General features: G+C 38.0%; 1 protein-coding gene across 1 annotated transcript; it reads left to right on the top strand.

The window, feature by feature from the left end:
* The first annotated feature begins 255 nt into the window (after positions 1 to 255).
* ppp1cab (protein phosphatase 1, catalytic subunit, alpha isozyme b) lies at positions 256 to 8,224 on the top strand. The gene is made up of 7 exons (XM_063481277.1): positions 256 to 668; positions 1,647 to 1,778; positions 2,422 to 2,652; positions 3,502 to 3,606; positions 5,693 to 5,916; positions 6,691 to 6,825; positions 6,925 to 8,224. The coding sequence occupies exons 1-7, from the start codon at positions 614 to 616 to the stop codon at positions 7,018 to 7,020; spliced, it is 978 nt and encodes a 325-aa protein (XP_063337347.1). The 5' UTR covers positions 256 to 613; the 3' UTR covers positions 7,021 to 8,224.
* The last annotated feature ends 5,248 nt before the right edge of the window (positions 8,225 to 13,472 follow it).

Below are 13,472 nucleotides of genomic sequence, written 5' to 3' on the forward strand. Positions count from 1 at the left end.
CTGTTTGAGTAAATGCGAAAAATGTGCTTTTTTCTTGTCTTCACTCATAAAGTCTTTAATTTACAGTAGCCTAAACGTAACGTAATCAAGAAACAGTGCCCTTTTTTTTACAAATTAGTTTGAGATAAGTAAATGCTGATAGACACGGAAAACAACCAATCAAGGAGTAGATAGGATGTCACAAACACCGCCTATTTTTAAAGCTAACCAATGGGGGCACGACAGCGGTCAGCCCACTTCCGTTCAACACCGCTTTGAGCTAACGCTCGTCCAGCAGCTTTTTTTTTGTCGATGGCATGGTGCTAGTAGCTGCCGCACAATAACGTAGTCGAGAAAATACGAATAGACTAAACGAAATTCGGATGCCTAAATGGAATTAGTCGATTAATGTGGTTTCCGAAGTACATGACAGCCATCACATCGTTAACATTTCAAAATCTCGCCTCAAATTTTGAGGTAGCCGATTCTTCCCCAAGGTTAGCTAGCTAGCGGGCTAACGATAGCCGATTAACACTAAACTAGTTCAGGTAACTATAATTCGGCAACCAGTTAATACCCAGTACCTCTTGAATTCGTAGAAGTTATTAGAAGTCGGCCGGAACAGGGGCAGAACATGGCAGAAGCCGACAAGTTGAACATCGACTCCATTATACAGCGTCTTCTCGAAGGTAAGACCAAGTATTTCGCTCGATATTTATTCAAAGAGGTAGCCATTTTAGCCAACTGCGGCTAGGGAACGGTAGCCGCCAACGCCGTAAAAACAAGTTCAGTTCATCCGGCGCTTCTTGCAAAGGAAGCATAGCACTTAAATGCTCAGTAAATTTAATTTGTTTGAATGTTGTCTCCGGAAATTGAATACAAAAGAGAGACGGGTTGAATATATATTTTTGAACACAGTTATATATTCGCACCACTTGTATTGTGAGAGTTGGTCTCGTTAAACTTGCATTGAAACATAATATGATGCAGAAATATGCATCATTTTAAACGTTTATACTTGTGCAGACATCGTTTGGGTACACACTGAAGTGGTTATACGGTTAAATTTAAAAGGTCACTCCTGTATGCTAGCAGGGTGAGGTCATTTTATTTTGTTACTTGTAATCACATTTTTATTTTTATTATTTTGTAGGACAGAGAAAAAATGCTCCATAACACCAGTAAAATCATCCAGGGTGCTACTGAGTCTTGATTTGTTAACTATCACTGTTCACTATATATAGGTCGACCTCTGGATGCCTCTGAAAATGTCTTTGTCTTTGTTTGGTTTGGCTGTATTTGGAGCCATACAAGATTCTTCACGAAAAAGTGTGTGACATTTGCAGATTATGATTATAAATGAGTGCTCTGATTACCACTGTAAAATGTGTAATCCACAGATTTGTTCTCCTTTATTTTGAGATATCTTTTTCTAATTATGTTGCTTCTAATCAAGAACATAGCAGATTCACTGCTACAGTGTGCACAAAATGAAATGAGCCAACTGTCCATGGCAGTATGCCCTACAAATTACACTTTAAGCTGCATTTATGCAGAGAGAAATGAGAATAATCACCCAATAGCCACTTGTAATGATTTACCCCTTTCTTATTAAAAACAGTGTAAGAATCTGCTGTTGTTTTCTGACTCATTTTTTCCCCTTACAGTGAAAGGCTCCAGACCTGGCAAAAATGTTCAGCTGACAGAGAATGAAATCCGTGGTCTTTGCCTCAAATCCCGGGAGATCTTCCTCAGCCAGCCAATCCTGCTTGAACTTGAGGCGCCCCTCAAGATTTGTGGTGAGGCTTAAGTGGCGTTCTTTGGAGTCGAGGGAATTCTCGAGGGTGGTCAAACAACATAGCAAGCTGTTGAAGCTTAGAGTGCTGGACCATTATGAGTCAGCTTATGTGCATACTATGCTCTAGTATTCACATGACCAAATGCTAAGTTATTATAGTTAATTAAAAACAGACTGGCTCTAAAAAAAAAAAAGAAGTGTTTAATTCTTCATGGCTGTAATCTTGCCACATAAACAACTCACGGGATAAAGTGGTACTGACTTGCTGGTTCAGTTCTGTTTTGTACTTCAAGTTTCCCTGGAGTTTTCCTGCCGTACCTTAACGTTGACTGACTGCGTTGAATGTTAGTTTAAGGAACAGGTTTCAGGAACTGGAACAGTCTGTACTGCAGTAGAAATCATAAGCATCCTCGTACTAAATGCAACCTCATAACACAACACACACATAAGGTAACTCTGTAATAAGTGTTTATTTAAAATAACACTTTGTCAGTCATGGTATAAAGTGCTAATCCTCAAGGTCTCTAGTCATGTTGTACCTCCATCCAACTCCCTTAGCCTTTGTTGTGCACATATACTGAGCATGATAATCACACCTTTGAACAACATTGCTGTTTCCACTCTAACACTGCTTGTTTCTCTAGGTGATGTTCACGGGCAGTACTATGATCTGCTGAGGCTGTTTGAATATGGAGGCTTTCCACCAGAGAGCAACTACCTGTTCCTGGGGGACTACGTAGACAGAGGCAAGCAGTCCCTGGAGACCATCTGTCTGTTGCTGGCTTACAAGATCAAATACCCAGAAAACTTCTTTCTGCTGAGAGGAAACCATGAGTGCGCCTCTATTAACAGAATATACGGCTTCTACGACGAGTGTAAGTCATGATACATGCACACAGATACAGACAGTAATTTGGAAAGTTGTGCGACTGCTCTCTGTGGTTACCAGTTGAATAGAAAAGTGTAGGCCAAAACACAGCAGACCTCGGTGTGGTCAAGAGGACACCTTGGTTTTTCTTTTCTTTTCTTTTTTTGTTGATACCGAAACTGTAAAAAGAGGAAACACGTGTACACAACATTAAACTTATCATATATAGAAATATATAAAATATAGATAAATAGATGTAGGGGGAGAGAAATGGATGTATATGTGTCTATATCTTAATACATCAAAAGCTAAATAGAAGAGAAATGGGAAAGTGTTTCAGCAGCAAAGTGACAGGCAGATGGAGGATGTAGATTTACACATTAAAAACAAGAAGTAAGAGACTGTACAGGGCAGATTTACACATAAGGAGGAAAAAACAAAAGAAACAAGTAATTAGTGAAGTAATGTTTATCAGCACTTGCAACAGGTGTGGTGGTTACAGTTTATTTTTATTTATTTTTTAATTGCGATTAAGAAAATCTGCCTGACACTTTGAAATCTGTATGTAGATTATTAACTAATTAAGTATTCTTAGATTCGCAGTGTACACAAGATATCTATTTCCTTGTGAGTTCCTTTAAAATTGATGGTGAAACATGGACAACACTCAGTACTCCGGGCTTCAGGCTAAGGAGCATGATCGGGCAGTAGGAACAGTGATTCAGTCACATGCTTTTTGTTCTATTTAGAGCTCAGCTTATGTAAAATGTGTTTCCAGCTTGAAACAAGTGGCGCTGCTGATTTTATAGCTCTTATGATGAGATTGTGACCGAGTAATTGTAATTTCCTCCCACAGGTAAAAGGCGATACAACATAAAACTGTGGAAGACCTTCACTGACTGCTTCAACTGTTTGCCTGTAGCAGCCATTGTTGATGAGAAGATCTTCTGTTGCCATGGAGGTATCCTCTTCAAACAGTTAATTTGGTTTCTATCCATAGCGAACACACAAAGACTAGACTCCGCTCTGTTGTATCTGTCAACATACTGGTCACGGACTAGCAGTACTGCGGGATCTTAATTTGTTAGACTAATTCAATTAAATTTTATTTATATAGCGCCAAATCACAACACCAGTCGCCTCAAGGTGCTTTATATTGCACAGTAGATCGTACAATAATAGACAGAGAAAAACCCAACAATCATATGACCCCCTATGAGCAAGCACTTTGGCAACAGTGGGAAGGAAAAACTCCCTTTTAACAGGAAGAAACCTCCGGCAGAGGTTGCTGCGACCGGTTGGGGTGTGTTTGTAATTCCTTCTCCTGGATCAGTAGACACAGATATAGCTGAAAACGGGTACAGCTTTAACAGACTGTCATTTAATACATCAATCCCTTTTGTAATAAGCGTGTACTGTGCAAAGGTCTTGAGCCACCCTTGATTTCTTTGTATTTTGCATTAAAGGAGCCAGGATGTCCTGTGCTTTATAAAGTGGTCTTCAGTTCTCCAGGCTTTGACAGTCTTTCAAAGTTTTTCTTTGGACACTTGCTGCTTCTTCACTCATTTTCAGTCCAGTCATTGTACCTGATCAATATCAGAATTATTATTATTTATTAACACTATTATTTATTTAACAAACCTATTTATCATTCAAGCATTAAAAAAAAAAAAAAAAAAAACTAACTCAAGGGATTAAGCAAAGTATTTTTGCACCAAAAAGATGATTCCCAAAGAGCTTTTGGATAAAAACTTTGTGCATCTTGGGATGGTGTGCAGTGTCTTTTAAAACTTTATTTCTACCACTCTCTGTGGTAGATGTTATTTTTTTTATTTAATCATTTACCAAATGTTATTGATTAATTCAAGCACTTCTTTGTAATATGTTTGCTGTCATATTTATGTTCAAAATGTTAAAAAAAAAAAAAAAAAAAAAAAAAAAGTTAAACACATTCTGACACTGGACATTTTCTTAAAACTTCGTATGAAACATTTTCTTATGGGTGATTATCATGATATAATACAGTTGTTAGTTATTACTGCAGTTTATTTTCTTAAACATCCAGACATCTTGACCAAAGACACTAAATAATTCTTAATCTGTCAGGACCTGTCAACAGGTCCTCAAAGTCAGTGTTAAGGAAGCGCTGTGTGCTGCGCTAACACCCAAGTTGAGCAGCCAGCGAAAAACCGCTGCAGTCTGCTTGTACTGCGTAATCTTTTGTGGCCACTCAAGGTCTTCATACGTTCTGCATTTCCCCGCTCCCTGCCATTCTGCATTTCTGTATCCCCAATGTACGTTTCATCGTGGCACATGCAAGCTCTCCCCAGTTAGTACTCTTAGTTGACACAGCAGCAAACCATTTTTTGCACCGCAAAAGCCATAGAAAAGAATGGCTTTCAGAGCGTATGCTTCTCTGTAAGGGCCTGTAGGGAGACACTGATGTGCCAGCTGTGCTCTATTCACAAGAGAAATTAGGCTAATTATTGCAGCAGAGGCAGTCATGTCCTGTTGGCACTCTGTCAGATATCCACGGTTACATTCATTAAAAACATCCTACATTATTCAATAGAAAGTACTCATTTAAAAATTTCTTCTTCAGAAACCCAAGTTCTTTATCTTGTGAGGATGTTTCAGATGATGTTTTTTATGCGTTGAAAGAGTCGGTGTGAGCAAAACTAGCATGGAGTGTCGTGGCTTTGGGTTGTAATTCCAGTGATGGGCTTTTGTTAAAAGTAAGGAATCCAGTCTACTTGCATGATGGCGCTATCTTGTTAGCTGGGATATGGCTGAAGTTAACATTGGATGACCGGCCTCTTTGTTTTCTGTACCTCCTGATTTCAAAGTTGAGCACTAATTTACCTTTAAACATCGCCAGGAATATCACAGGGTTTTTGCAGCATGTGTTATTAATTTTCTTTTTATGGTTGCTCTTTGAAGCTTGTCAGGATGCAAACATTTTTTACAAAAAAAATTCTAAAATCAGATGCTGAATTTTTCTTTTTTTCACTACTGAAGTTTAATTTTTGGACATTTATATTTTCCAGGCCTGTCTCCAGACCTCCAGTCCATGGAGCAGGTGAGAAGGGTCATGCGTCCCACTGATGTTCCTGACCAGGGCCTCCTGTGCGACTTGCTGTGGGCAGACCCCGATAAAGATGTGCTGGGCTGGGGTGAGAATGACCGCGGTGTCTCCTTCACTTTTGGTGCAGATGTGGTGACAAAGTTCCTCCACAAACATGACATGGACCTCATTTGTCGAGCCCATCAGGTCAGTACCAAAAAATGTAATTGAATGGTTCACGGTTTCATGGTAGTAAAAATGAGTAACACAAGTGAAAGGGTTTGATAACTAACAGGATTTGGTTGGGCCTCATAGTTAAGTGTTTCACTGCTTGGACTTGATTGGGGATTTTTTTTTTTCACCCTTGGTTGCCTTTAAAGATGCTGGAGGGTTGTCTGGTCTTTATTAGAAGTTGCAGCAGGGTACCAGGTATTGTTTTGATCTGGCGAGGTGCATGTGGCGTGTGTGTCATGTGGGTAAAGGAGCTATTAGCATTGAAGCGGCTCTTCCTTGAAGCTACAGGAAGGCTGCAACATTTATCAAAAAATAATTTTACAGATGCTGTTGTGTATTTTAAGAAATGTCATGTGGAAGTGCTGCAGGGGGAAGTGTTTAGATAGTGGCAGTGACACAGCAGCTAAAAACCTTTTAACCATTTAAGCACAATTGGATTTCAGGCCAGCTTCAGCAGCTAAATTTTGATTTTAGTCTTCAAATGTCTTTAATGTGTTGATATTTAGAGTAGTTTCCATCAGTACTGATGCTGGCCTTACATGGCTGCAGTTATCGCTTAGTTTTGATCAGAGCTCAAGCTATAGTTTGTGTTCAGCAGTTAGATGTGTTAGCGTAATTTTCTTATTTGTCAAGCTGTGCTAGTAACAGGGCATTTATAATGTCATGTGTTATCATCCGTAGCAGAGTCTATTGTTCTGCTGTGTGCTTGATCCTGTGTGAGAGTTTGCTAACCTGTTTGTTTTTCAGGTGGTTGAGGACGGATATGAATTCTTTGCAAAGAGGCAGCTCGTGACTCTGTTCTCTGCCCCAAACTACTGCGGGGAGTTCGACAATGCCGGCGCTATGATGAGTGTAGATGAGACCCTCATGTGTTCATTCCAGGTAAACTAGAAACTGATCACTGATTGAACTTGCAAATCTTAAAGATTGTTGTCATTTTTCACTCATGGTTTTTTCTTCTTCTTTATTTTCCTTGTGCAGATCCTCAAACCTGCAGATAAGAAGCTGTTCTATGGTGGGGGCGGGGGCATGGGCTCCGGTCGCCCAGTCACTCCACCTAGGAAAGCTAAGAAATGACACCAGTAGTTTGCCCTTGACCCTTGTCCTGCCCTCTCTACCTCTTCTTCTCCTTTCTTTCACCAAACAGCCAGAAATCAAACCTATACCCAGGGCTTTTATTTCCTTTTTTATCTGTACTTCTTAAAACGTTTAATGTTACAGATGGTCTGAGTGAGTGTGCGCGTGTGCAGGCTTACAAACGTCTGCAGGTGAGCATTAAAATCATGTGTGCACGTGTATATTCTGTGTGAGAATATTAGAGATTTATACTCCCTGCTCCCCCCCTTTCTCTGACCACTCTTCCCACTGAAAGGCTGAAACCACATTGTCTGTACAGTAACTTGACTGAAATGACAGGGTTTGGGAGAAGGTGGGAGATTGCTGATGTAATGAATTTGGCAACAAGCTCCTGTTAGCAGATGGTGTGTACGTACATACTTGTGGAAGGGGGATTTATTTTTTTTAAATATATATTATTATTTTTTCCCCTGTCCTCTGTACTGTAAAATCGAAAACACAGGTGTGTGCGTGTGTGTGCATGCTGTGTCTTGCCTGTTGGAGTATGATCACAATATGCTTGAACAGGGAGGAGTTTGTCACCTTATCAAAGCGAGCGCACATTTGCACACATGCCCACACACGTGCATATGACTCGTCAGATTCATATGAGCCAGAGCTGTTTAAAAAAAAAAAACAAAAAAAAAAAAACACAAAAAAAACGACAAACAAATAAAAAAACAGTCCAGTTTAGGTTTGTACAGATTTGATTACTTGAAAGATTTTTTGTGAATTCGTTTTGTAGTCTTTCATCAAGTTGACCAATAAAGCGAGAATCTGAGCTGTACTGTCTCTCAGTCGTTTTTCCGTATCTGCTTCGGTATACAATAGTACTCTTAGTTGCTTGGGCGGTTATTTTAAAGGCTCTAAATGAATGGGGAGGTGACTTTTAATTTCAAACATGATAAATGCATGTATAAACAAATCTTATTAGAATTTTCCTTTTATTAAGAATGAACAGATTATAAACTCATCTGTCAGTCTCATTTCTTTCTGGTCATATTCTATTTATTCTCTGGTGTAATGGGCTAACTGGTTGGCAGAGGGAGATACTTGTACCCGGAGATTATCTTAGACAATGCATTTCATCACAGAAAAGTTGCAAGTTTTGTTTTTTAAACATGTTCCTGTAAATGTTTCACAATAAAAGTCTTTTCCAAAAAGAGGTTTCTGTGCACTGAAATTCTAGAGGGCTTTTAATTTGAAACAGATATGTGAAGTGTTGTTAAAGAGTAAAGGCAGCAGAGGGTGAAAGTATTTAAATATTACCAGCTATAGCTATCAAACTGGGAATAAGAGAGGGCACAAGGTAATAGGGTAAAGGACATGAGATACAAAAGACAAGATAAACAATTTCCATTTACCTGTTCCAAAAGTTGATTCTTTATTAAGTCTTTATTATACTTCATCTACACCAGGGGAATATATCTTTTTTTTTATATTTTATTTACGAACAAAACAAGACAGCAACTTAGAGACAGATCCAGGACAAGGACATGGTCAACTTACAAACACAGACGATACAATAATCGAAAGACGGGGGATATAGGAGCTAGTGGAGTGCGCATAATGTGCAAGGAACCTCCATGTGGGAAGTATTTCTAACCAAATCCCTCATGGGTCGGGTGAAAGATAAAATAGGTGACAACAGATGCACATAAGAAAAGGAGGAAAATGACTATATAATATATATATACACACACACACACACACATCTAGAAATTGATAAATGAAAGGGGGGAAGAGTAATCAAGCATATCTAATGAGAGCATGGATGATTCTTGGTAGAGCAGGTTATTATTTTGACTTCTCAGGTTCTGAATTGCTCCCTGACCTGATCGGAGAGAGCTCTCCAGAACATAGCATCGCCAAACAACACAAAATATCCCCCAGACCCTAAAGAGAGAGCATATTTATCAGGTGGCCATTGGTTAATGAATGTTTAATCTGTATTAATTTACTAAGTGTGGTTTATAATGAAGACCTGCCAAAGGTGTGTATCCTACCCATTCTCCTCCAACACATTTATTAACCTGATTTCCAAGTTGTCTGTTAGAACAGCAGCTTATCTACAGCAGTTTAGAAGCGTTTGGTCGTCAGGAAGAACAGCTCTGTTCTAGGTTGCCCCCTCGACCCAGTGCAGGTGGTAGGAAACAGAAGAACTTTGGCAAAAATAACACAGTTTTTGGACAATGTCTCCCACCAAATGCATGAAGCTGTTGCAGAACTGCAGAGCTCCTTTAATGACAGACTGTTGCGTCCTAGGTGCACAAAGGAGTGTTATCGCAGGTCCTTCCTCCCAGCAGCTGTTACACTTTAGACTTTAACCTTCACTGCTCCACAATAAATTGTTTAAATCCCTGCTGTTATTGGTACACTTTTTTCATTTTCTGTAAATAGTCTGTGGTTGTTTTTAAAGCATAAGTATGCAGCACTTTTGGTACATTTAAAAAAAAAAAAAAATCAACCTACTCAGTTGCACATTTCTTTGAATCTTAGTAGGCTATTTTTATCAACTGTACAATACTTTTTTTTTCTTATGTTGTACATTTGCCAGGTACAGTCTCTTATTTCTTGTTTAGAGTTTTGCTTATAATCTTAATGTCCGTATTTATGAGCACAGCATTAAAGTCACCTCCTATTATGTGTTCTGAGCCAGGTAGGTTATTAAGTATAGAGAAGAATTTATGTGAAATTCACTATTGTCAGGGGGGAATAAGTATTGACATTACAAAACATCCATCTGTGTCTGCGATTGTACTGTTGTGAGTGACTGTAATTGTATTATTAATGAGGATAGCAGTTCTTGTTTTCCTGGAGTTATAGTTGACAAAGATACATGGGAAACCTGAGGTGACTTCAGTGTTGTGATTTTCACACCAGTTAAATGGGTTTCTTGTCATAAACACATGTCTGCTTGAAGTCTGCTGAGGTAGTCCATTATTTGAATGCTTTTTGCCTGATTTCCCATACCACAAATATTATATTCCAGCTGACTAGTTTAAGTGATACCATTACTTAAAGGGGAGTGAGTATATAGCATAGATATGTTTGTGTGAGAGGCACTATTACATTATTTAAAGTTAGTTGCGTATACTTAAAAGTGGCTCAATGTGGTGCAGAAAAAGTAGGGACAAACAAAAGTGAACAGGTAACAAAAAACAGAACAACACATAAAGATAAAGAATACATACATCTATATGAACATCTTTTAGGGTAGAAATTTCAGCATTTTTAAACATAAGTAAACATAGTGAAGCAGTAAACCCTCCTTAATCATTTCTTTGCCAAATCAAATAGCTCCCAGACCAAATGTAATCTATATGTGGATTACTATTAACGTATCACCGTTGTGCGCATGCTCTACTCTGTGACGGTCATCTCGTCCATCCTTACAAATACTTCCAATTTAGTTAATTTAGAGGGTTTGTGTCGCTTTTTTCCCCAACTTGGTTTTAACTGTAAATAATTTTAATGTGTAAATAACTGTTAAGTGTTGTAAAGAAGTTACTCACAGCTTTTTCTATTAAGTAATCAATCAGGTGAGCGAGGTAAGTACTAGCTAGTGGGCTGGTTTCAGTTATTGTGCAAAGGTACTGTTTATAAGATTAGGGAAACCTGCAGTCAGCTGAAGAAGTCACATGGATGAGTGACGAAACGTTTCTCCCACTGAAAACACGTCGAGATGAACAGAATCAACTTTTTGGGGTGAGTACTACCTAGCTTAAAGTTAACACAATTTGTTTTGCTTTGATGAACTCAGCAGCAGACAGTCAGCATCATTTTACCACAGAAAATAGAAATACTGTTAAAGAAAAGAACACAAATAAGACAAAATAAGCTAAATGCAGATTAAATTACACGTCAGTGTCTCTTTGTCAGATGCTGTGTCACTGTGTAATCTCTTATGTTGCTATTCTGAGATCAACTACTGTCAATATGAGTGCAATATTGCATTATTCACTTTAATTTTAACATTTCCTAGAGCTAAAAAACGAAAAAACTTAGAAAAAAGGGGGGAAAGTATATCATCTCTGTTGATCAATGCCATTTTGATCAACAAATATTACTTGTGTTGGCAAGTAATATTTAATAAAATCAATTTCTTTAAGTGCTTTAGTTAAAAAAAACCCCACAAACATACACCACTATTCCTGTTTTTGTTTTTTGTTTTTTCTGGTCATGAAAAAGTCTGGCCACTAATCTGCCATCTGGATGGAAAACCCACACCACTCTTAACACCTCAGAAAACTGTTTTACTGCAAAGTTTTCTAGTGCTTGATGTGTGATTTTGTTTCTTAGGGATATCTGGTCTCTGAAAAATAAAAGAGAAACCAAGTGGACTACATGAAATTACCAGGCTTTAAACTGATATTCACTCAGTGGTCATAGTATGGGATTATCTTAAAGTATCTAAATCTGAATAGTAGAGAGCTCTTTTTTAAAATCCTGTGATAATTTTACAAAAGCTGCAGGTGTTTTAACATTAACAGGCTAAACTCTAGTTTCTTTTTGAAAATCTTGGTAGCGCCTTTGTCGTCTGAAGTGAGGGCAGAAACTGACAAAAACTGTATTATTCATTGAAAATTATTGAAGATCAGACACCTTTTTTGTCCTATTTTTTGTAATTACTGATGAAGTTACAGTGACTAAACACTGCCCGATTAAACAATGAGCATTAAACATTGAAAGGTACAAGAAAACTGTGAGTTTCCAGGATTTCTGCATTAATCCCTCATAGAATTAAAGACAAACACGATCTCACCAAACTAATAAGGCTCCACAGTTGTCTGCCCGTTTCTTTACTGAATATGCTCAATAATCACTCACAGTGTAGGCTGGAAAACATAAGGGAACCCTCTGCTATTTACTTCTCTAAAAACTACTTGTATTAAGGAGATGAGATTAGAGGCGTGGGTCATAAAGGTCACTCTTTATGTATATAAAGGTGTACAAAGTCTCGTGGTCTTCTAGTATTGCATGAGAGGTTGTTTGTCTGTATTACAAATGTTTTTACATGAGCTTACAACTAATCATGACAGAGGTGTGTAAAGCTAGAAGATGCTGCAGAAATGTTTTAAACACCCATGTGACAAAAGTAAGTAAAATTGTATTTGTATGATACCTTTCAAAATAAATATCACAAAGTGCTTCACAAAAAATTATAGAACCTAAAAAAAAGACTAAAAAGATTTGTTTTATGTCTACAAAATCAGCAATTATCTCTCTGGGAGAAGGCATCATGTAAAAATAATACGAGGCAGATACCAGCGTGTAATCCTGAACCAAAATAACAAAACACCTGCAGCAAAAGGCCACTTGGATGTGGCAAAACAAATATGGGAAAATGTTCTGTGGATAAATATCACAAAAGTTCGACTTCCTGGTAAAGATCTGTGATTACCGGGAAAAAAAATGATAACCTCGTGCTTTGGTGCCGGTTTGCTACCTCAGGACAAGATGCCTTCTCTCACTGAGGGAGCAGTGAATTCAAACTTCTATCAAGAAATTTACTTACAAATCTTAACCCAGTTTGAATTAGTCTTAAAAGTGTTAAATTTAGCTTGCTTATACACGTAGTCACAATGCAGAAATATTAAGCTAGGTTGCAAAAATGTATCTATCCATTTTTTTACATTTATATAAGCTGTGATAGACAGAAATCCAGAGAGAGAAAAAGAAGAAAAAAGCTAGTTATTCCATCTCTGTTCGAATCCTCTCCCATCAGACAAGAATAGAATGTACCTTAGACAAAAATCAAAAGGCTTCAAACGTCACTCTCCTAGGTCAAAATCCTCTGCTTAGACATTGCATTCTACATTGATTCTTAACCGTCTTTATCCTATTCACCTAATCTGCTTTAAAAGGACCTGTGAAAGTCTCCTGCCACTTGTTGGATTCTTTTTTTTAAGGCCTGAAAAGATCCCAGGGGAGCTTTAGGAGTCTAGGTTTTTCTCCAATCACTTGACTTTCAATATTCTGACAGGTTAGTATGAATTTGTTTGTTCAACTGTGCTGAAAACATTGTGCCCAGCTTTAATCCCAAAGAATTGGTGATAACTTTAAGAAATAGTAAAAAAATATTGCCCAGCTTCCTAAAAAAAATCATGCAGTAGTTGTATAACTGTAGCTTATAGTTCTGCGTTAGTTTATAATTTCATGGTAATATTTTTTATTTATATTGGGAAAGTAACTTATTACAACAAAAAACTAAGTCATACACAAAGGATAGTAGTATAGTGGCCCAATTTTCCCACTTTTACTTTCAAAAATAATGCGATGTCATGTTCTGGTGCACAAATTGCTGCTATCACTCATTTTCCTGTGCATTTGTCTGGACATATCAGCTGTTACCCACAGGGAGGCAGTGTTAAGTTCCTCTGACAGCAGACACAGCCGCGCAGGCACACAAA

This window comes from Pelmatolapia mariae, linkage group LG8 (genome assembly GCF_036321145.2).
Source record: "Pelmatolapia mariae isolate MD_Pm_ZW linkage group LG8, Pm_UMD_F_2, whole genome shotgun sequence".
NCBI classification, from domain to species: domain Eukaryota; kingdom Metazoa; phylum Chordata; class Actinopteri; order Cichliformes; family Cichlidae; genus Pelmatolapia; species Pelmatolapia mariae.